Source organism: Pseudophryne corroboree, chromosome 2 (assembly GCF_028390025.1).
Source record: "Pseudophryne corroboree isolate aPseCor3 chromosome 2, aPseCor3.hap2, whole genome shotgun sequence".
Taxonomy (NCBI): domain Eukaryota; kingdom Metazoa; phylum Chordata; class Amphibia; order Anura; family Myobatrachidae; genus Pseudophryne; species Pseudophryne corroboree.
In genome coordinates this window covers 809,334,605-809,359,603 of record NC_086445.1, presented here as the reverse complement: position 1 = coordinate 809,359,603, position 24,999 = coordinate 809,334,605, and the positions used below count along the sequence as shown (strand labels likewise).

General features: G+C 46.1%; 1 protein-coding gene across 4 annotated transcripts in view; it reads right to left on the bottom strand.

The window, feature by feature from the left end:
• The window catches only part of NME7 (NME/NM23 family member 7), a 522,975-nt gene that overhangs the window by 294,265 nt on the left and 203,711 nt on the right, over positions 1 to 24,999 (bottom strand). For all 4 annotated transcript variants that reach the window (XM_063955652.1, XM_063955653.1, XM_063955655.1 and 1 more), the window contains 2 exons: positions 17,816 to 17,982; positions 15,081 to 15,191 (listed from right to left, as the gene is read on the bottom strand). In XM_063955652.1, coding sequence (XP_063811722.1) covers positions 15,081 to 15,191; positions 17,816 to 17,982 — 278 coding nt within the window. The remainder of the gene's footprint in view (positions 1 to 15,080; positions 15,192 to 17,815; positions 17,983 to 24,999) is intronic.

Sequence of the window (24,999 nt, the reverse complement as noted above, 5' to 3'; positions counted from 1 at the left end):
TTTGCCATAAGTAAACAATAGAAAACTAATACAGGTTGAGTATCCCTTATCCAAAATGCTTGGGACCAGAGGTATTTTGGATATCGGATTTTTCCGTATTTTGGAATAATTGCATACCATAATGAGATATCATGGTGATGGGACCTAAATCTAAGCACAGAATGCATTTGTGTTACATATACACCTTATGCACACAGCCTGAAGGTCATTTTAGCCAATATTTTTTGTAACTTTGTGCATTGAACAAAGTGTGTCTACATTCACACAATTCATTTATGTTTCATATACACCTTATACACACAGCCTGAAGGTCATTTAATACAATATTTGTAATAACTTTGTGTATTAAACAATTGACAATGTCTATAATATTTGTCCTATTAAAAACACGTTAAAGGTTAAAGAACACAGTACGCAATTGGCGCAAAAGGTACCGCAAGGGTATGCGCAGACGCTGTGCACAGGGTGTGAACACAGGCATTGCAGATACTTACAGAATTAAACTAGAATAACTATACCTTAAGGAATGTACTTATACTGTAAACCTCTGTGTAGTGGTAGAGTGTAGATGCAACACAGTGTAACCTTATTAACTTAAAAGCTGTTTGAGTGTCACCGACGCTCTGAGAATACTTAACACTATAAGAAATACACAGATACCTGGGCTTAGGGTCTAACGCCTTATATATATATTATGGATGGTATGCTTGCAAAAGAATAATACAATACAATTATACACTACCAATATAACATAGACTAACTAACCAGATAACTACACAGGAAAATACAATACAATACAATTTACGTTTAAGGGAAAATGAGGGAGAAAGAGGAGAAGAGAGAGAGAGAGAGATATGGCTCACAATAACAATAAGAACAATATGATTCCAGAGAAGCTTACACATGTGAGGAACAATCGCTGCGCAGTTAGTCAATGCTGAGAATCTTTGTGGAGAAAATACTTGACCTTACCCATACTGGCTGTCCCTATATACACAACCCTACAATACCGCATGGGACAGAAGCTAGACTCCATTTTGGGAAAACTCCCATGATTCCAAAGACTGCACCACATGGTTGAAAGGGGGAGGGGAAAATACCCAACAGCAGCCATTTTACTCAAACCACTAATCTTATTCCACATTCCAATCCAACTTCCTAGAACCATCTTATTCAATTTCACATTCCAAACAACTTCAGTATCTCAATAACCAGAGCATATTCATCACAAGACCAGATCACAATGTAACCACACATATCAGCCTGCCATTGCTACAAGCACATGTTCAAACGTAACTGCATGGTGGTATTTATGATTAACAAGATATATTATAACTAACCAGCACAATCTATTTTAAATCACCATAGGCAAACAAATACCACAAATGCTATGCTACAGGTTGTCTAATGTTCCAATTCATCACAGACTTCACAGAGTATCAACACAAACACCCAACAATCACACAACTGCCCAAACCTCGTTAACCTTAAGCCATTTGTATCTCCAAACTAACTAATCTATGCTTACCTATCATTCTACAACTACTTTACCACAAACACATATTTAAAACTATTCTATGCCAATCAGCCATGAGATATTGAGATTATGATACTTAGCCTTTTGTAAGGAGCCTGGTGATGATCCAGCCATGCTTGCTGTGTGCAAGGTTAGTTCTGAGTGAGTGAGTGAGCCCTGTGATCTCCAGTGGGTATATCATACCCTCATTCCAGCTGTGGGGGTGTGTCAACAACAAGATGTGTGTGTCCCTCACAGCATGTGAGCCAGCTGCATCAGTGGCCTTGGTTATGCAAAACAATGGGTGATGACCAACACATTCCTGTCTTGTGGGAAGCTATTGTTTGGCGAATACTATCTCACTGTCCACTCTCAGTTGAGACAATGACATCTCAGCAATCATTCTTCTGGAGACAAATCCAGCCCCATTTGTAAACACAGGTGTTGGCCCTCCTCATTGAGTCTCAAAGCTCAGTGTAATTAAAGGCTATTGTACTCCGTCTGCGGGAAAGATACTGATTTGGAATACAATTAATCTTCAATTACTATTCCTGTGCTTACCTATGCATATGAAGATGTGAAGCCCTCCCAACATGCAAACTATTGTTTGGGGAATCTCTAAGGTCAAAGAGCCATTTGAGACCCACTGATACCTGCTGGACTCAGGGGAATATTAACTTATAAAATACATTATTTTGATTAAATATGTAGCGTGCACACACATGAGGTGCATATATGGCAACGTGCAGCGTGATATTTTTCTGACTTTGACACAATGTTTGTGTACATTGAGCCATCAGAAAACAAAGGTTTCACTATCTCAGTCTCACTCAAAAAAGTCCGTATTTCGGAATATTTGGATATGGGATACTCAACCTGTAGTAACATGATTATATCACCTACAGTGTAACAGATAACATAACACAATTGCATATACTGTATTACCAATATGAAGTATGGTTCAAACACAGTATTGGGGACATGGGGATTAAAAGTCAACTGGTTTTGTTACGGACAGTAATGATAAAATTAATTAAGATCCACAAATGGGCTCTTTCTATATTTGCTAAAGTAACATGCTTTTGGTTACAATCTTGTTTCTTTTGTAATAACCATACTATCTCACACATGCAATGAATACAGTAGGGTTGTGCATGTAGGCAAAAAGTGATCTCAATAATTTATCCACTAACTCTATTACTGTGACACAGATATATTCTCAGTGAGTAGACTAAAACCTAATTCTATTGATCCCTGGTCTAGAATAGATAAATGAAAGTAACTACAAAACAACGCTGTGAAACAATATACTGAAATTATACAGTTGCATGCACAATATTAGGCATGTATACAGCGAGGAATACACTGTATCTTACGGTCTCTGCTGTATACACTCTGGGCCTAATTAACGTTGTGTGGATGTTATACTGGTAAGGGGGAGGGGTTTAATGAATATTATAATGAACTGGGGGCACTGTAATGTGGTATAATATGAACTGGAGGCACCAAAGTGCACTAATGTGATATAATCTGAACTAGGGGCACTGTACTGTGGCATAATTTGTACTGGAGGGCACTGTAATGTGGCATTAAATTAATGGGAGGGCACAGTGATGTGGCAAAATGTAAACTGGGGCACTACAATGTAACAATGTGAACTAGAAACTATACAACATGGTATGATATGAACTGGAGCTACTACAACATGCATAATGTGAACTGGTGGCACTATGTGGCATAATGTGTACTGCCAGCACTACAATGAGGCATAAAATAAACTTGGCACTATCAGAGAGGATTAAGGCCCCACAGGGCCCTAGGCAATATACCGCCTCTGGGCTCCATATTAATGTATATATAAATACAGTATATATCCCTCTCACAGCTCTTCCCCTGACACAGACCCCCCTCCCCCCCACACACACACACCTCCCACAAAACAGTTATGTTCCCCTTACACAGCTCTCCACCTCACTCAAATCCCCCACAAATAGCTCTCCCCTTCTAAAACAGGTCACCCCCCCACACAGTGCTCAGCATCTCCCCACTCACTCAGATGCCCCCAAACAGCTCTCCCCCCTTACACAACTCTCCCCCTCACTCAGATCCCCTCTCACACAGCTCTCTCCTTCTTACACAGACACACAACTCAGTCTCTCCCCATTCACGCAGACACCCCCCCCCCCCCCAGGCGCGGACAGTGTGAAGAGCAGTGACACCCCGAATCCACAGACCTGTAAGATGTGCCTCAAGGGCTCCAAGCAGGTGAGCCACATCTCAGGGCACAAAGTGTAATGTGTAACTCCTGTTTTAGGGGGGATACTGCTCAGTCATCCTGTCTCTATGCCCCCCTCAGGCCCTACCCAGCCCCTACCCCCCACAGTCTCCTATGTCCTGCCCATTTACCAGCAGGGTGTATGCCCCCATGACCGCTCCCCCATTCACCTGCAGTGTGCTTGTCTCCATGTCCTCACCATTCACCAGCACTGTATGGGGTATATGCAATTAGCGGCGAATCGCGGCAATTTTTCGCCCGTTTTTTAATTCGACACAATTTGACCGTTGAATTCCGGCAAGTGGGTGCCGGAATTCAACATATTCAATAAAAACCGGATTCGACAGTCCCGCTGTCGAAAAACGGCCGATTTGACGGATTTTGATCCGATTTTTAAAAAAACGGAAAAAACTGTAAAAAAACCCGAAAAAATATTGGGGTCCCCCCTCCTCGGGCTCTTCGAGCCGGTCCTGGTTCTAAAAATCCGGGGGGGAAAATGACAGGGGATCCCCCGTATTTTTAAAACAAGCACCGGGCTCTGCGCCTGATGCTGGTGCAAAAAATACGGGGGACAAAAAGAGTAGGGGTCCCCCGTATTTTTTACACCAGCATCGGGCTCCACTAGTTGGACAGATAATGCCACAGCCGGGGGTCACTTTTATACAGCGCCCTGCGGCCGTGGCATTAAATATCCAACTAGTCACCCCTGGCCGTGGATTCTACTTGGACAAGTGGACAGAGGTCGGCGTGTGAACATAGGTTAGTATGTATGTGTCGACATGTGTGAAATAAAGTTTTACTATCACGGTGTGCGTGTCCTGTTTTTATTTGGGTATTTTTTTTCCAGTAGAACTACAGGTACCAGCGGGCCCGTTTTTCTCCCGCATGCTGGTACTTGTGGTTCTCCAAGTACCAGCTTGCGGGGGAGGCTTGCTGGGACTTGTAGTACTACTGGAAAAAACAATATTCTTTCATTTTTCTCAAGGCTATCAGCCCCCATCCGCAGCCCTTGGATGGGGGGGACAGCCTCGGGCTTCACCCCTGGCCCTTGGGTGGCTGGGGAGGGGGACCCCTTGATTGAAGGGGTCCCCACTCCCCCAGGGTACCCCGGCCAGGGGTGACTAGTTGGATATTTAATGCCACGGCCACAGGGCGCTGTATAAAAGTGACCCCCGGCTGTGGCATTATCTGTCCAGCCAGTGGAGCCCGATGCTGGTGTAAAAAATACAGGGGACCCCTACTCTTTTTGTCCCCCGTATTTTTTGCACAAGCACCAGGCGCAGAGCCCGGTGCTGGTTTTAAAAATACGGGGGATCCCCTGTCATTTTCCCCCCCGGATTTTTAGAACCAGGACCGGCTCGAAGAGCCCGAGGCTGGTTATGCTTAGGAGGGGGGACCCCGCGCAATTTTTTTTCTGATTTTTACCATTCCATTTAAAAAAAATATATATATATTTTTAAAATTATATAAATAATATTTTTAAAAATATATAAATAATACTTGTGCCTCCAAAATAGACAAACCAAGTACCTAATCCCTTCTAATATAAATAGATATGCTATTACCAATGAAAAAAAACACCAAAAAGAACATGTTTTTAAAAAATTTGATTCGATTCCGCCACCAAAGTGTGGCGGATTGAAAATGACGAATTTACTGTCTAAAAGCACTGTTGTCGAATTTCCAAACTTCAATTGAATATACTTTTGGCGAATTGCCGCATTTGTACCATTGCAGAAATGTCGAATTTGACAAAAGTCGAATTTCAAAAAGTCGAATTTGGAAAGTCCGTTTTTTTGACGAAAAGTACTGAATTGCATTGTCGATTTTTTTTTTGGGGCGAAAATGTCCAGTTTTTCGACATTTTCGGGAATTCGACCGCAATTGCATATACCCCTATGTCTCCACAACTTGCACCTACAGTCACCAGTGTGTATGTCTTCATTTCCTGCCCCATCAGTTACCTGCGTGAATGTCTCCATGTCTGTTCCGGTATGAATGGTCGACAATGTTAAGGTCGACAGTCATTAGGTCGACCACTATTGGTCGGCAGTGACATGGTCGGCATGGGCAAATGGTCGACACATGAAAAGGTCGACATGGATTTTTGAACTGTTTTTGGTGTCATTTTTTCCGTAACATGAACAGGAACCCCAATTAGTGTACTGCGTCCCCTTGCATGGCGAGCGAAGGCAAGCAGCCTCGCTGTGCTCGGCATAGGTTACTATTCCCAATCATAGTCCACGTGGATGGTAAAGTATGAAAAAGTTAAAAAATAAGATTTTACTCACCGGTAAATCTATTTCTCGAAGTCCGTAGTGGATGCTGGGACTCCGTAAGGACCATGGGGAATAGCGGCTCCGCAGGAGACTGGGCACAACTAAAGAAAGCTTTAGGACTACCTGGTGTGCACTGGCTCCTCCCACTATGACCCTCCTCCAGACCTCAGTTAGGATACTGTGCCCGGAAGAGCTGACACAATAAGGAAGGATTTTGAATCCCGGGTAGGACTCATACCAGCCACACCAATCACACCGTATAACTCGTGATACTATACCCAGTTAACAGTATGAAATATAACTGAGCCTCTCAACCGATGGCTCAACAATAACCCTTTAGTTAGGCAATAACTATATACAAGTATTGCAGACAATCCGCACTTGGGATGGGCGCCCAGCATCCACTACGGACTACGAGAAATAGATTTACCGGTGAGTAAAATCTTATTTTCTCTGACGTCCTAAGTGGATGCTGGGACTCCGTAAGGACCATGGGGATTATACCAAAGCTCCCAAACGGGCGGGAGAGTGCGGATGACTCTGCAGCACCGAATGAGCAAACTCTAGGTCCTCCTCAGCCAGGGTATCAAACTTGTAGACTCTTGCAAAAGTGTTTGAACCCGACCAAGTAACAGCTCGGCAAATTTGTAAAGCCGAGACCCCTCGGGCAGCCGCCCAAGAAGAGCCCACTTTCCTCGTGGAATGGGCTTTTACAGATTTAGGGTGCGGCAGTCCAGCCGCAGAATGTGCAAGTTGAATCGTGCTACAGATCCAGCGAGCAATAGTCTGCTTAGAAGCAGGAGCACCCAGCTTGTTGGGTGCATACAGGATAAATAGCGAGTCAGTTTTCCTGACTCCAGCCGTCCTGGAAACATATATTTTTCAGGGCCCTGACTACGTCCAGTAACTTGGAATCCTCCAAGTCCCAAGTAGCCGCAGGCACCACAATAGGTTGGTTCACATGAAAAACTGATACCACCTTAGGAAGGAATTGGGAACGAGTCCTCAATTCCGCCCTATCCATAAAAAAATTAGATAAGGGCTTTTGCATGATAAAGCCGCTAATTCTGATACACGCCTGGCCGACGCCAAGGCCAACAGCATGACCACTTTCCACGTGAGGTATTTTAGCTCCACGGATTTAAGTGGCTCAACCCAATGCGACTTCAGGAAATCCAACACCACGTTGAGATCCCACGGTGCCACTGGAGGCAGAAACGGGGGCTGACTATGCAGCACTCCCTTAACAAAAGTCTGAACTTCAGGCAGTGAAGTCAGTTCTATTTTGGAAGAAAATCGATAGAGCCGAAATCTGGACCTTAATGGAACCCAATTTTAGGCCCAGTCACCCCTGACTGTAGGAAGTGCAGAAATCGACCTAGCTGAAATTCCTCCGTTGGGGCCTTCCTGGCCTCACAGCACGCAACATATTTCCGCCATATGCGGTGATAATGGTTTGCGTTCACTTCTTTCCTAGCTTTAATTAGCGTAGGGATAACTTCCTCCGGAATGCCCTTTTCCTTCAGGATCCTGCGTTCAACCGCCATGCCGTCAAACGCAGCCGCGGTACGTCTTGGAACAGACAGGCCCCCTGCTGCAGCAGGTCCTGTCTGAGCGGCAGAGGCCATGGGTCCTCTGAGATCATTTCTTGGAGTTCTGGGTACCAAGCTCTTCTTGGCCAATCCGGAACAATGAGTATAGTTCTTACTCCTCTCCTTCTTATTATTCTCATTACCCTGGGTATGAGAGGCAGAGAAGGGAACACATACACCGACTGGTACACCCACGGTGTTACCAGAGTGTCCACAGCGATCGCCTGAGGGTCCCTTGACCTGGCACAATATCTTTTTAGCTTTTTGTTGAGGCAGGACGCCATCATGTCCACCTGTGGCCTTTCCCAACGGTGTACAATCATTTGGAAGACTTCTGGATGAAGTCCCCACTCTCCCGGGTGGAGGTCGTGTCTGCTGAGAAAGTCTGCTTCCCTGTTGTCCCCTCCGGGAATGAACACTGCTGACAGTGCTAACACATGATTTTCCGCCCATCGGAGAATCCTTGTGGCTTCTGCCATCGCCATCCTGCTTCTTGTGCCGCCCTGTCGGTTTACATGAGCGACCGCCGTGATGTTGTCAGACTGGATCAGCACCGGCCGGTGTTGAAGCAGGGGTCTAGCCTGACTTAGGGCATTGTAAATGGCCCTTAGTTACAGAATATTTTTGTGTAGGGAAGTCTCCTGACTTGTCCATAGTCCTTGGAAGTTTCTTCCCTGTGTGACTGCCCCCCAGCCTCGAAGGCTGGCATCCGTGGTCACCAGGACCCAGTCCTGTATGCCGAATCTGCGGCCCTCTAGAAGATGAGCACTCTGCAGCCACCACAACAGCGACACCCTGGCCCTTGGAGACAGGGTTATCCGCCGATGCATCTGAAGATGCGACCCGGACCACTTGTCCAACAGATCCCACTGGAAGATCCTTGCATGGGACCTGGCGAATGGAATTTCTTCGTAAGAAGCTACCATCTTTCCTAGGGCTCGCGTGCATTGATGCACCGACACCTGTATTTGTATTAGGAGGTCTCTGTCTAGAGACGACAACTCCTTGGACTTCTCCTCCGGGAGAAACCCTTTTTTCTTGTTCTGTGTCCAGAACCATACCCAGGAACAGTAGACGCGTCGTAGGAACCAGCTGCGACTTTGGAATATTCAGAATCCAGCCGTGCTGTTGTAGCACTTCCCGAGATAGTGCTACTCCGACGAACAACTGCTCCCTGGACCTCGCCTTTATAAGGAGATCGTCCAAGTACGGGATAATTATTTCGGCCATTACCTTGGTAAATACCCTCGGTGCCGGGGACAGACCAACGGCAACGTCTGGAATTGGTAATGACAATCCTGTACCACAATTTTGAGGTACTCCTGGTGAGGAGGGTAAATAGGGACATGCAGGTAAGCATCCTTGATGTCCAGTGATACCATGAAATTCTCCAGGCTTGCAATAATCGCCCTGAGCGATTCCATTTTGAACTTGAACCTTCGTATATAAGTGTTCAAGGATTTCAATTTTAGAATGGGTCTCACCGAACCATCTGGTTTCGGTACCACAAACATTTTGGAATAGTAACCCCGGCCTTGTTGAAGGAGGGGTACCTTGATTTCACCCGCTGGAAGTACAGCTTGTGAATTGCCGCCAGTACTACCTCCCTTTCTCCGAGGGCAGCAGGCAAGGCTGATGTGAGGTAACGGCGAGGGGGAGTCGCCTCGAACTCCAGCTTGTATCCCTGTTATACTACTTGCAGAACCTAGGGATCCACCTGTGGGCAAGCCCACTGGTCCCTGAAGTTCCCGAGACGCGCCCCCACCGCACCTGTCTCCACCTGTGGAGCCCCAGCGTCATGCGGTGGACTCAAAGGAAGCGGGGGAAGATTTTTGATCCTGGGAACTGGCTGTCTGGTGCAGCTTTTTCCTTTTTCCCTTGTCTCTGTGCAGAAAGGAAGCGCCTTTGACCCGCTTGCTTTTCTGAAGCCAAAAGGACTGTACCTGAAAATACGGTGCTTTCTTAGGCGGTGAGGAAACCTGAGGTAAAAAAAAATTCTTCCCAGCTGTTGCTGTGGATACGAGGTCCCAGAGACCATCCCCAAACAATTCCTCACCCTTATAAGGCAGAATCTCCATGTGCCTTTTAAAGTCAGCATCACCTGTCCACTGCTGGGTCTCTAATACCCTCCTGGCAGTTGGACATTGCATTAATTCTGGATGCCAGCCGGCAAATATCCCTCTGTGCATCCCTCATATATAAGACGACGTCTTTAATATGCTCTATGTTAGCAAAATATTATCCCTGTCTAGGGTATTAATATTATCTGACAGGGTATCAGACCACGCTGCAGCAGCACTATTCATGCTGAGGCAATTGCAGGTCTCAGTATATAACCTGAGTGTGTATATACAGACTTCAGGATAGCCTCCTGCTTTTTATCAGCAGGCTCCTTCAAAGTGGCCGTATCCTAAGACGGCAGTGCCACCTTTTTTGACAAACGTGTGAGCGCCTTATCCACCCTAGGGGATATCTCCCAACGTGACCTATCCTCTGGCGGGAAAGGGTACGCCAGCAGTAACTTTTTAGAAATTACCAGTTTCTTATCGGGGGAACCCACGCTTCTTTACACACTTCATTCACTCATCTGATGGGGGAACAAAACACTGGCTGCTTTTTCTCCCCAAACATAAAACCCCTTTTATGTGGTACTTGGGTTAATGTCAGAAATGTGTAACACATTTTTCATTGCCGAGATCATGCAACGGATGTTCCTAGTGGATTGTGTATATGTCTCAACTTCGTCGACACTGGAGTCAGACTCCGTGTCGACATCTGTGTCTGCCATCTGAGGTAACGGGCGTTTTTTGAGCCCCTGATGGCCTTTGAGACGCCTGGGCAAGCGCGGGCTGAGAAGCCGGCTGTCCCACAGCTGTTACGTCATCCAGCCTTTTATGTAAGGAGTTGACATTGTCGGTTAATAGCTTCCACCTATCCATCCACTCTGGTGTTGGCCCCACAGGGGGCGACATCCCATTTATCGGCCTCTGCTCCGCCTCCACGTAACCTTCCTCATCCAACATGTCGACACAGCCGTACCGACACACCGCACACACACAGGGAATGCTCTGACTGAGGACAGGACCCCACAAAGTCCTTTGGGGAGACAGAGAGAGAGTATGCCAGCACACACCAGAGCGCTATATAATGCAGGGATTAACACTATAACTGAGTGATTTTTCCCCCAATAGCTGCTTGTATACACATATTGCGCCTAAATTTAGTGCTCCCCCTCTCTTTTTAACCCTTTGAGCCTGAAAACTACAGGGGAGAGCCTGGGGAGCTGTCTTCCAGCTGCACTGTGAAGAAAAAATGGCGCCAGTGTGCTGAGGGAGATAGCCCCGCCCCTTTTTCGGCGGACTTTTCTCCCGCTTTTTTCATGGATTCTGGCAGGGGTAATTTATCACATATATAGCCCTGGGACTATATATTGTGATGATTTGCCAGCCAAGGTGTTTATATTGCTGCTCAGGGCGCCCCCCCCCCCCCCCCCCGCAGGGCGCCCCCCCCCCCGCCCTGCACCCATCAGTGACCGGATTGTGAGGTGTGCATGAGGAGCAATGGCGCACAGCTGCAGTGCTGTGCGCTACCTTGTTGAAGACCGAGGTCTTCTGCCGCCGATTTTCCGGACCACTTCTTGCTTCTGGCTCTGTAAGGGGGACGGCGGCGCTGCTCCGGGACCGAACGATCGAGGTCGGGTCCTGTGTTCGATCCCTCTGGAGCTAATGGTGTCCAGTAGCCTAAGAAGCCCAAGCTATCTCCAGTCAGGTAGGTTCGCTTCTTCTCCCCTTAGTCCCTCGCTGCAGTGAGTCTGTTGCCAGCAGATCTCACTGTAAAATAAAAAACCTAAAATATACTTTCTTTCTAGGAGCTCAGGAGAGCCCCTAGTGTGCATCCAGCTCAGCCGGGCACAAGATTCTAACTGAGGTCTGGAGGAGGGTCATAGTGGGAGGAGCCAGTGCACACCAGGTAGTCCTAAAGCTTTCTTTAGTTGTGCCCAGTCTCCTGCGGAGCCGCTATTCCCCATGGTCCTTACGGAGTCCCAGCATCCACTTAGGACGTCAGAGAAATCCACAATTTTTAAAAAAAAGGCCATGTCGACCTTTTCACGCGTCGACCACGTTACTGACAACCAATAGTGGACGACCTAATGAGTGTCGACCATCTGAACGGATACCCTCCATGTTGCCCCAGTGTTTCTCTATTGTTTTTCTATTTTTCTTTGTGTGTCTGGCCTCTCTTTTCCCTCCTTCCCTTGCCTCAGTCTCCTATTACACCTCTAATTATTTCTGCCCACCCATCTAACTCTAACATTAATCCCTCAGCAACCACCATTTCCACTTGCTCTCACCCTCATCTTGGGCAGGGAGGCCCCTGCCTATATTGTCAGTCCCGGGCCCCACAATTTCTGATGGCAGCCCTCCTCACACAAACTCACCATGCATACACAGCTCAGCCTCTTTTCACTCACTCAGGTCTCCCCCTTTACATAGCTCTCCTCTTCTCACACAAACCCCCCCCCCCCCCAAGACACACACACAGACAGCTCAGCCTCTCTTCACTCACTTAGACCCCAGAAAACAGCTCTCTCACCTCTTACACAGCTCTCTCCCATCAATCAGATCCCCCCCTCACATAGCTCACTCTTTCCCACATAGACCACCCCCATCCCCACAAACACAGCAGGTGACAACTTTGTTGTCAGCACTTACAGTATCTTAGGCAGTTGAGTGGCAGGCCCCCTAGAGTTGACCGGGTCCTAGGTGGCCACCTCTACTGCCTTGTGGAAAATCCATCTGTGGGCTCTATTATGGGGCAGAAAATGAACAACTGCTGTGGCTAGAGGTGTTTCTATAAAATAATTGGGGAGGGGGTCCCTACAAAATGTTGCTAAAGGCCCAAGAAAGTTCTGGCTATGTCCCTGAAAACTGGTATAATAAGATGAGAACATCTGGCTCAATATGGAGGCAATAATGTTGTGTAATCATAAGTCAAAGTCAGTGTAATATGGGCGAAAAGCTAAGGTTATAAGGGGCATTTTATTGTTTTTCATTTTTGGCCAGAAGTAAATTGGACTAGTGCATTGCATGCTGTTTATTAGTCCCAATCTGGCCCTGAGTGAAGGCAAATGAAATAGATGTTGCGACAACATAACATTTATCAATTGTTTTACTGCATTTCAGTCACACACATCTTACAATTTGATACCAGTTTAGGGCAGTGAGGACGTAGTAAAAATAAAAAATAAAAACATGAGATAACAATCTCTTAGAAATATAGAAACACTATAAAAACAAAGCAAATAAAACTACATAGGGAGAGTTTTATAATATTATTTATGACTGAGATGATCCAAAAGTGCCGTGGGGCTCATTAAGAAACAGAAAGTAGTATCAGTGCTCCCTAATACTGGTACCACATTACTAACACTTCTGGAAGTTACATATAACTGATCAGATTATAGGAATTAGCAGTCTAATTAATAAACAGTGTACCAACAAACAGGTAATGCATGCTATTCTAGGGGAGAAAGATTAATATTTTTGCAAATAAAAATACAATGAAAAAGTTTGGTAACTACTATATACTGTATATAGATGAAAATAGAAATGTCAGATGTTGAACATACTAAATAACTGGCCAGTTACTCTAAAAGCCTTGAGCACTTTGTTGAACCCTGAACCGAACCTTTGGTGTGTCCCTAATTCCTATTTACCATAAGCTATGGCAGTGGTTTCCAAACTTTTTTTGAATCACGGCACCCTAGAATATCAGAATTTTTTTCACGGCACCCCTAGGCCAAAAATTTCTTATTGAGAAATTTAGAAAGAAATATTACATTAAGTAGATTGTGTTTATATGTCATCCTTAGGGTCAGTTGTGTGGTGAGGGACAAGATTTGATTCTGTTTGGCCACATATTTTATGACTGGCAGCCACCAGCACTGGTTTTGCCTGTTATATTGACCATGAATAATTTGAATTGGTCCTGGACCACCAACCCAAGGCACCCCTGCAAGTGTCCCAAGCCACCCCAGGGAGCCATTGCACACAGTTTGGGAACCTCTGAGCTACAGGTTGCCAGTAAAATCAGAGAAAGAGTGCTCATTTTCAGCTGAGAATGAAAGACAAGAGAACGCGCAGAGCCGGCCTTAGCTATAGGCAGGCTAGGCATTTGCCTAGGGCATTCAAGCATGTCTAGGGGCATCCAAGCATGTCCCTGCAGCATCTCATGCTGAGAGGGACAGTCCGCAAACTAACTGTTACTTTCCAAATGTATTCAATCAGTACTTGTATACACTGCTGTTTACATTTGTCAAAAAAAATGCACACTGTGCCTTAAACTTCCTCCGACATGCTTGAATGCCCCTGACTTGTGAGACCTCAGACAGACAGCAGAAGCCCAGTAAATGCAATTCCTGGACCTGTGACATTTTTACTGACTATATAAGGTTATTACTGGATGGCTCCTTATGATAACACGTGTATTTTGGAAGACTGCTTCACAGAAACCTGACCACCTATACTGCTTGTGCACATGGGGGAGGGGGACCCTGCCATCCTGTGTGTGTCCCTTGTCCCTGTGCAAACCCCAGGTGTCTGCAGGGACATAACATGGGCAGTGTTCTCCCCACACTTTATTTCCTAGTCAGTCCATACCGTAAAATTCCCCTGCCATCTAGCACTGTAACGTGGTCAGTAAGTTGCGTTGTGCTATTTCTATATGAAACATCAGTGCAGCGTGACTTTCGGACACATCAGACTGGAGGGCAGAGCATTTAGCTCCCACAGTATAAAGTAAAGGGCATGCAGTAACAGACACCAGCAAACACACTGAATAGTAAAGAGAATGGACAGTTTCTACATGTTTGATACTGATCTTTTTGTATAACCAGCAAGTGTGGCAGCATCTGTGGCAGTATATGTGTATTATGGGCATTACTAATGTGGGGCATATGTGTAAGGTTCCTTTACTGTGTGGAATTATATGTATTATGGTCATTACTGTGTGGCATTGTGCAGAGTTGAACTGGCCCACAGGGTAACCCCCCGGTGGGCCCCACTACCTGAGCGTTGGAGGTACAGATGCAGAACTAGCGGCGGAGCTAGGGGGCACCAGACAAAATTTTGCCTAGGGCATCAAATTGGCTAGGGCCGGCTCTGAGAACGCGCAATCCTTTCCTTCCACCCCTCAGTGAGAGTGATACTGCTGAAGTAACAGAGTGTGCCAACATTCATTTATAAGGGCAATCCTGGCATTTCAGCAACAGGAAATTTGTGTATACAATTTAAAACCAGACACAACACTGCTGCTATCAAACTGGAGTTTTTTTATTAACTTCATACATCATATGTTCTTCTTTTCCCTCCTAAATGAATCGTTCTACTCATATAAGGCACCATTTGTCAAATACTTACCGAGATAGTAAAACCATCTTGGCTTTTGTAATAAAAAATCCTGAATCTAAAATTGCTTCAATAATTGAGCCCATTTTTAGTATGGCATCAGGTTTTATCATCGCCAGTGTTCTGTGGAATAAAAAATATAAGTGGGGAAAATAATTACTAATGTTCACAGGGTTTCAAAACCTCAGTTTATTAAATCTGATCATGCAGCAACTAAACCACTATGAAATAAAATCGCAGCCAGGCAACAGAACGCTATCTGACGAAGGGTGACATACACTGCTGCATTCGGTGAGACATGAAAAGGCATCCTAAAGCATCCAGGAAGGTATCAACTTAGGAGAAAAGCTAAGAGTTTTGTGCAGCCTTGTTATGTATCCAGCTGCAATACTATATATCAGCCAAAGAAGAAAATGAAAACTTGAAAACAGAAGATAAAATGGAAAGAGGGAAATGTATAATGGGCACATGCAGAAAGCAGAATAGAGGGTGCGAGAACATAATATATGGAAAACTGTCATTTGAATCCTGTACTTAAAACTATTTAAACTTTCCGGGGACAATTGGTAATAATGAAGTTTTTTATTCACTGTTCTATAGATTAGCTAACAAGAAACTTAAGGCCAGTAATCACTGGCCGATGCGGGAGAGATGTGTGCTGAGCGAACCGCTCAGCACACATCTCTCCCCCCGCTCAGCACAGCGTGACGTGTGCTGAGCGTGCGGGGGGAGACGGGGGGGCCGCTCATTTCGACCCGCTAGATTGGCCTGTACGGCAGGCCAATCTAGCACCAGCGATAGCGATGCGCGGGGCTGCGCATCGCTATCGCTGTATGGGGTACACACGGAGCGATCAGGCTTAAAATCTAAGCAATCTAGTCAGCTTGCTTAGATTTTAAGCAGCGATCGCTCCGTGAGTACCCCCCCTTAAGAGGGACATTTACCAAGCAGTGATAAGAGTCGAGAAGTGAACCAGTGGAGAAGTTACCCCATCAACCAATGATCAGCTCTGTATAATTGTATAGTATGCAAATTATATATGTTACTTCAGTGCTGATTGGTTGCCATGGGCACCTCTCCACTGGCTCACTTCTCCGCTCTTATCACTGCTTAGTAAATGTCCCCCTATATCTTTCCCTCTGTGCTCCATAAACAAGGCGTCACACAGGTTTATTGGGAGCAAAAAGCAATGGCTATTAGTTACTACATAATTTATGTGGTCTGTTCCTTCTCATCAAACTTTGGGAAGGAGGGCTCATGCGTCTCCTGATTTCTGTATTTTCTAATCTAACCTGTGGTATATTGAAATAAAACATTACTGTGTCAGTCTCTTATATGTTTAAATTATAGGATTTATATGAGCAGTGTATCTTAAATAGACCTGTAATATGATCAGACATCAACATAGCATGATGAATGGTTAAGTATTTTGCTTGGTTTGTAACCAGAACATATTTCCTGCACTGCTGGACTAAATTAGGAAGTACCAAGAGTTCACAGCCATTTATTGTAACCGTCTATACTGAAAGCAGGACCGGAGGAGCCTGGAGATGTTATAATATAAACTGTGTTGTCTGGAGCTGTCAAGTTAAAGATGATTGGACACAGTTTAGTTTGCATTCACTTTTTCCCATGCTGTCCACCCTGAAGAAACAGCTGCTTCATGTGACGATGGGGGTATCTTCCAAACCACGGGGGGGTCACGGGCATTGGAACGATGAGGTTAAATTAATTGGGGAAAGGTCAGCTTCTGTCTGCAGCTCTCTTTTAACTATCATTTCATAAGTATTATTTATAAACACATGCTTGATCTATATTACTAGCCAAAAATGACTTTTCTAGTTCTTTACAGTTACAAAGGGGCTTTTGCAGCATCACTTACTGTATATCATTTTGGTAGTGAAGTAAATAACAATGACTGCAGATTGGTGGATTTATGCTGGAGTATTATCAGTTTTTCCAAAGTAAACAGACCTGGGGGACTTGGCAGCAGCAGGACATACCTAGCCCAGTAGTTTGTACTAAGGTAGGAAGTGAGTCTGTTGTGTGACGCTTGCATCCTACCCTGGGACGCCTTTTCTGGCCACGACACCTGCTAGCTGCTCCCCAGCTTTATCATTTTAACTACTGCAATGCAGCAGGGGGTTCCTATGCTTTTAATGCTTTCATTATAAAATGTTATTAAGCACAGAAAGGTATTTAAAAAAATATATATATTATTTGAACACTATAAGAAACAACAAGTGTGCAAGACAAATACAAATAGTAACTGGGGCAAGGCGAAGGAGAGAAGCGAAACAAAGAGGTAAAAAGAATACTTGAATAGAAATCGGAACTGAGAGAGCGAACGAGAGAGAAAGAAGTAACAGAAGGGGGTTAGCGGTTTAAGTGGGAGCGATAATGTAGCAGTAAGGAGTGAAGATTGGTAAAAAAAAAAAGGAAACAAAAAAAACACCAATCAAAGGAAGTGCATGTAACAGATTAGGGAGACCGCTCATTGTATCCACACAGAAAAGCTGCACCGTTATTACTTTTGATTAAATTCACCTCCGCAAGACATGTAGCTTACTGACCTAGCCTGTTAGGAATGTGACAAACAAAAAAGGATTTGAACTGTAAGCCGATTTTATCTTCTGATGCTGTATATGAACACAGACGTAGAAAAAGAAAATATTAATACTATATTTAGAAGAAATCGGAGTGCTGCACAAATTAGAACATGCAGATTCAGCAAGGGTAAGACATACTTTTCTTTTTTACTGCCAACCTTGCGGGCAGTGTACTGGTCTCCATAGTCGACTAGATGAAGCTGACGGGAAAAAACGTTTATTTTGTTTCCGACAAACAAGTCTTCTTTCCTTAATGCATCATACTTGGTTCGTCTTAAGAAGACACGATGGTTCTTTAAATCAAACTGCAGGAATAAAATATATTATTAGTAACATAAATTCAGTAAAAAGTAGTGTTCGAATAAACAAAACTATTGATAAGACCATGCTGTAGTGTGTCTCCCATACCCTATTCCAGACCACCATCCCTGATTTAATCACTTAAAGCTATCTGAAAATCCAGTCTAGCGTGTAAAGTACTAGTTCTTCCTCATTCCGTTTTCCATCTCCAAAAACATGCTGACACCTCCCTGATCTATCTTTGTCTCTGCATGAATACCACCCAGTACAGTAATACAACCCCTCCCTACTTTCATTATCAGAAGGTATTCTTGTGTCCATTTTACTGCAATCTATCAGTTTCCACCCCATGCTACAACTGCAGGGAGGGCAGTGTCTGATGAACGGTGTTCTGCAGTGTGTGAGCTTTTCCTAAGGTTGTGGGGATGAATACTACAGCAGCAAGAGACGAGAAACGCTTATGTGACCGGTGGTCGGGAGACCGCCACTCACTATACCAACACCGGAATCCCGAGCAGGGGAAAGCCTGACAGTCGGAATGCCGATTAACAGGGACTATTCCCACTCCTGGGTGTCCACGACACCCATAGAGTGGGAATAGAACCTGTGGTGAGCGCAGCGAGTCACCGAGCCTACTGCGTAGAAAGCACAGCGAGCCCGCAAGGGGCTTTGTTGCGCTCGCCCCTCACCCCCACCACCAGCCGCTGGTCTCCCAATACCTACCCACCTGTTCCCTATTCATGTTTGCAGCAGCAAATTAATACAGGTATGAGTAGTGGAGGATTTGAAGGGTCCCAGAAGTACAATAGCCGATTTATTTTGTATAAAGTATTAAATGTTTGATTTATTGCAGGTATGGACATAGTGATGCTGATGATGATGATGATGATGATGATGGGGTAAAGAGATTGATGATTCTGGGACGATGGATTAGTGAGAGACACGCCCATCTTCTGCCACCAACTGTGTGTAAAGTTTTACATCTGTGAAATGTGAGAGGGCATTAAATGAATGCGTACCCTGTAATCCAGAGTGTCCCATTACAGTCCAGGTTGTAAGGATATCCATGATTAAGCATAGGTGGCTTAATTAGTACCTCAGTCAATTTGATTTGACCATCTGGACTCAAGCATGGCTATCCCTACAACCAGTGAATGTTTGGACAACTTTATATACTAATGAGGGCAGAAAGGGCACTGGTGCATCAACGTACAGCAAAGCAGGGCCGGATTGAGCTCTGTGGGGGCCCTTGGGCAACAATCTTGTGGGGACCATTATATATATATTTTATGTATCGTGATATACATTTTATATATATATATATATATATATATATATATATATACATATACATACATACACACATACATACATACACACGCCCACACATACAGATGGAGCCACGCTAGTCGTGGCACCGTCTGTGACTAGGTGCGCCTAAGAGGGCCAATCTGAGCGAGATCTTTTACAATCTAGTCCAGTGTGTACACTCAATGTCCTCAACGATGCGCGCTACCGCACATCATTAACGCCATCCCTCCCTCGTCTGAACATGTGCAGACGAGGGAGGTACTCGATAATGACAGCAATACTGCAGATGCAGCATGGCTGTCATTCCCCTCGCCACCTCCCCGCCTTCGCTCCCTTCCCCGCTGGCATTGGCAAGTGTGTATGCACTTGCGATGCCGTCACCCCGTCACCGCCAATATCGGCATCGCCGGGGGCTCGGCTAGTGTGTATGGGCCTTAAGACTGAGTTGAACATATTTCCACCCTCCCGCACAACCTCACCTCCCACAATTTAATTATCTATTGATGGCACTGCTGTCTCCACTAGCCCCCAAGTGCTGTGTCTAGAAGTAATTCTTGACTCCTCCCTCTACTTTAAACCACACAATCAGCACCTCTCATAAACCTGTCATTTCCATCTAAAAAAAAAATTCCAGGATCAGCCCCTTACTCACCCAGGATGCCACTAAGACCCTTATCCTCTCATTGGTCATCTCCAGACTGGACTAATGTAATCTTCTGCTATTTAGCATCCCTGACAAACGCCTCTCTCCACTCTAATCCATCCTCAATGATGCTGCCAAGCTCATCTTCCCCACCAGTACGTACTACATCCACCTCTCCTCTCCTACAAGCCCTTCACTGTCTCCCTTCCCTTTCAAAGTCCAATTCAAGCTTCTCACACTCACTTACAAATCCCTCACCTACTCCTCTCCCATTTACATCTCGGACCTCATCTCCCTTTACACTCCCACCAATCCTCTTCACTCCAAATATGCATGCCGCCTCTCCAAGATTCTGCACGTGCTGCTCCCTTTCTCTGGAATTCTCTATATCTCCCCCTCAGAATCTCCATCTCTCTAAAAAACTTCAAACTGGCTCTCAAGACCCACTTCTTCACCAAACCCAACAAACGCTCATCCTAAGAACTCTGTCCCACACTCACTGTCTACCCCATTTGTGTCACCCCTGTCTGTCTGCCCCTCCTCTTTAGAATTTAAGCTCACACGAGCAGGGCCTCCTTCCCTCGTGTGCTTTTCCTTCTCTTACAGATACCCCTTTTCCACTAGCGTAGCACGGGTCGCAGCCGTGTCGCCTGACACGGCTGCGACCCGTGCTACAGCCCCCTGCTGACAGCCCTCACCAACCCGGCAACTGCCGGGTTGGTGACGCGCTAGTGACGCGGCAGGGGCGGCGCTGGGAGATCACATGATCTCCCAGCGCCGCCCTCCCTATGCACTGTGAACGGGAGCAGTGTCGCCTCGACACGGCTCCCGTTCACACTAGACAGCTAGCCGGGTTGAACACGTGTTCAACCGGGCTAGCTACCAGGGTAGGATTCCCGGATCACTTGATCCGGGAATTTGCCGGGGGACCCGTTTCCACTAGGGAAAAACACGGGTAAATGCGCGCCCCCGCGCATTTACCCGTGTTTAAAAATGCTAGTGGAAAAGGGGTATTAATCTTCTATTCAATCCTCCCTTCAATGGCACCAAATCCCTCAGTTTTCTGCTGCCCTGATACTTACAGTATTTCAGTGTCATCTGATGGTGCAGCTGTGTTTATATACTGTACCCTGTGCTTGTCCTATATATTATCTTGAACTGTAAGTCACTGTTTTCTTGTCTTGCTTAATTATTTATCTAGTTTGTAATTGGGCCCCGCGAATCCCTTGTGGCGCCATATAAAGGATAATAATAATTAAATAACCTCACAGTTATATAATATATTCACATAAAGATAAAATAAGATTTTACTCACCGGTAAATCTATTTCTCGTAGTCCGTAGTGGATGCTGGGAACTCCGAAAGGACCATGGGGAATAGCGGCTCCGCAGGAGACTGGGCACAACTAAAGAAAGCTTTTAGGTCACCTGGTGTGCACTGGCTCCTCCCACTATGACCCTCCTCCAAGCCTCAGTTAGGACACTGTGCCCGGACGAGCTGACATAATAAGGAAGGATTTTGAATCCCGGGTAAGACTCCTACCAGCCACACCAATCACACCGTATAACTCGTGATACTATACCCAGTTTAACAGTATGAAACAACTGAGCCTCTCAACAGATGGCTCAACAATAACCCTTTAGTTAACAATAACTATGTACAAGTATTGCAGACAATCCGCACTTGGGATGGGCGCCCAGCATCCACTACGGACTACGAGAAATAGATTTACCGGTGAGTAAAATCTTATTTTCTCTGACGTCCTAGTGGATGCTGGGAACTCCGTAAGGACCATGGGGATTATACCAAAGCTCCCAAACGGGCGGGAGAGTGCGGATGACTCTGCAGCACCGAATGAGAGAACTCAAGGTCCTCCTCAGCCAGGGTATCAAATTTGTAGAATTTTGCAAACGTGTTTGCCCCTGACCAAGTAGCAGCTCGGCAAAGTTGTAAAGCCGAGACCCCTCGGGCAGCCGCCCAAGATGAGCCCACCTTCCTTGTGGAATGGGCTTTTACTGATTTAGGATGCGGCAGTCCAGCCGCAGAATGCGCCAGCTGAATTGTGCTACAAATCCAGCGAGCAATAGTCTGCTTAGAAGCAGGAGCACCCAGTTTGTTGGGTGCATACAGGATAAATAGCGAGTCCTGGAAACATAAATTTTCAAGGCCCTGACTACGTCCAGTAACTTGGAATCCTCCAAGTCCCTAATTTCAGGCCCATAGTCACTCCTGCTTGTAGGAAATGCAGAAATCGACCTAGTTGAAATTCCTCTGTTGGGGCCTTTTTGGCCTCACACCAAGCAACATACTTCCGCCATATGCGGTGATAATGCTTTGCAGTTACATCTTTCCTGGCTTTAATCAGCGTAGACTGCTTTGAAGCAGGAGCACCCAGCTTGTTGGGCGCATACAGGATAAATAGCGAGTCAGTTTTCCTGACTCCAGCCGTCCTGGAAACATAGATTTTCAGGGCCCTGACTACGTCCAGCAACTTGGAATCCTCCAAGTCCTTAGTAGCCGCAGGCACCACAATAGGTTGGTTCAAATGAAAAGCTGATACCACCTTAGGAAGAAACTGGGGACGAGTCCTCAATTCCGCCCTATCCATATGGAAAATCAGATAAGGGCTTTTACATGACAAAGCTGCCAATTCTGACACACGCCTGGCTGAAGCCAAGGCCAATAACATGACCACTTTCCACGTGAGATATTTTAGATCCACGGTTTTAAGTGGCTCAAGCCAATGTGATTTTAAGAAACTCAACACCACGTTGAGATCCCAAGGTGCCACTGGAGGCACAAACGGGGGCTGAATATGCAGCACTCCTTCCACAAACGTCTGAACTTCAGGTAGTGAAGCTAGTTCTTTCTGGAAGAAAATCGACAGAGCCGAGATCTGTACCTAATTTCAGGCCCATAGTCACTCCTGCTTGTAGGAAATGCAGAAATCGACCTAGTTGAAATTCCTCTGTTGGGGCCTTTTTGGCCTCACACCAAGCAACATACTTCCGCCATATGCGGTGATAATGCTTTGCAGTTACATCTTTCCTGGCTTTAATCAGCGTAGGAATGACTTCCTCCGGAATGCCCTTTTCCTTCAGGATCCGGCGTTCAACCGCCATGCCGTCAAACGCAGCCGCGGTAAGTCTTGGAACAGACAGGGCCCCTGCTGCAGCAGGTCCTGTCTGAGCGGCAGAGGCCATGGGTCCTCTGAGATCATCTCTTGAAGTTCCGGGTACCACGCTTGTCTTGGCCAATCCGGAACCACGAGTATTGTTCTTACTCCTCGTTTTCTTATTATTCTCAGTACCCTTGGTATGAGAGGCAGAGGAGGGAACACATAAACTGACTGGTACACCCACAGTGTCACTAGAGCGTCCACAGCTATCGCCTGAGGGTCCTTTGACCTGGCGCAATATCTCTCTAGTTTTTTGTTTAGGCGGGACGCCATCATGTCCACCTGTGGCCGTTCCCATCGATTTACAATCAGCGTGAAGACTTCTGGATGAAGTCCCCACTCTCCCGGGTGGAGGTCGTGCCTGCTGAGAAAGTCTGCTTCCCAGTTGTCCACTCCCGGAATGAACACTGCTGACAGTGCTAGTACGTGATTTTCCGCCCATCGGAGAATCCTTGTGGCTTCTGCCATTGCCATCCTGCTTCTTGTGCCGCCCTGTCGATTTACATGGGCGACTGCCGTGATGTTGTCTGACTGGATCAGTACCGGCTGGTGTAGAAGCAGGGATTTTGCCTGACTTAGGGCATTGTAAATGGCCCTTAGTTTCAGAATATTTATGTGTAGGGAAGTCTCCTGACTCGACCATAGTCCTTGGAAGTTTCTTCCCTGTGTGACTGCCCCCCAGCCTCGAAGGCTGGCATCCGTGGTCACCAGGACCCAGTCCTGTATGCCGAATCTGCGGCCCTCTAGAAGATGAGCACTCTGCAGCCACCACAGCAGAGACACCCTGGTTCTTGGAGACAGGGTTATAAGGCGATGCATCTGAAGATGCGATCCGGACCATTGGTCCAACAGGTCCCACTGAAAGATTCTGGCATGGAACCTGCCGAAAGGAATTGCTTCGTAAGAAGCCACCATCTTTCCTAGGACCCGCGTGCAGTGATGCACCGATACCTGTTTTGGTTTCAGGAGGACTCTGACTAGAGATGACAGCTCCTTGGCTTTCTCCTCCGGGAGAAACACTTTTTTCTGGACTGTATCCAGAATCATACCCAGGAACAGTAGACGTGTCGTCGGAACCAGCTGTGATTTTGGAATATTCAGAATCCAACCGTGCTGGTGTAGCACCTCCTGAGATAGTGCTACTCCCACCAACAACTGCTCCTTGGACCTCGCCTTTATTAGGAGATCGTCCAAGTACGGGATAATTAAAACTCCCTTTCTTCGAAGGAGTATCATCATTTCCGCCATTACCTTGGTAAACACCCTCGGTGCCGTGGAGAGTCCAAACGGCAGCGTCTGGAATTGGTAATGGCAATCCTGTACCACAAATCTGAGGTACTCCTGGTGAGGATAGTAAATGGGGACATGCAGGTAAGCATCCTTGATGTCCAGGGATACCATGTAATCCCCCTCGTCCAGGCTTGCAATAACCGCCCTGAGCGATTCCATCTTGAACTTGGATTTTTTTATGTATGTGTTCAAGGATTTCAAATTTAAAATGGGTCTCACCGAACCGTCCGGTTTCGGTACCACAAACAGTGTGGAATAGTAACCCCGTCCTTGTTGAAGTAGGGGCACCTTGATTATCACCTGCTGGGAATACAGCTTGTGAATTGCCGCTAGCACAGCCTCCTGTCTGAAGGAGTAATCGGCAAGGCAGATCTTAGGAACCGGTGGGGTGGAGACGCCTCGAATTCCAGTTTGTACCCTTGAGATACTATTTGCAGTATCCAGGGATCCACCTGTGAGCGAGCCCACTGATCGCTGAAATTTTTGAGGTGGCCCCCCACCGTACCTGGCTCCGCCTGTGGAGCCCCACCGTCATGCGGCGGACTTGGAAGAAGCGGGGGAGGACTTTTGCTCCTGGGAACCTGCTGTTTGTTGCAGCCT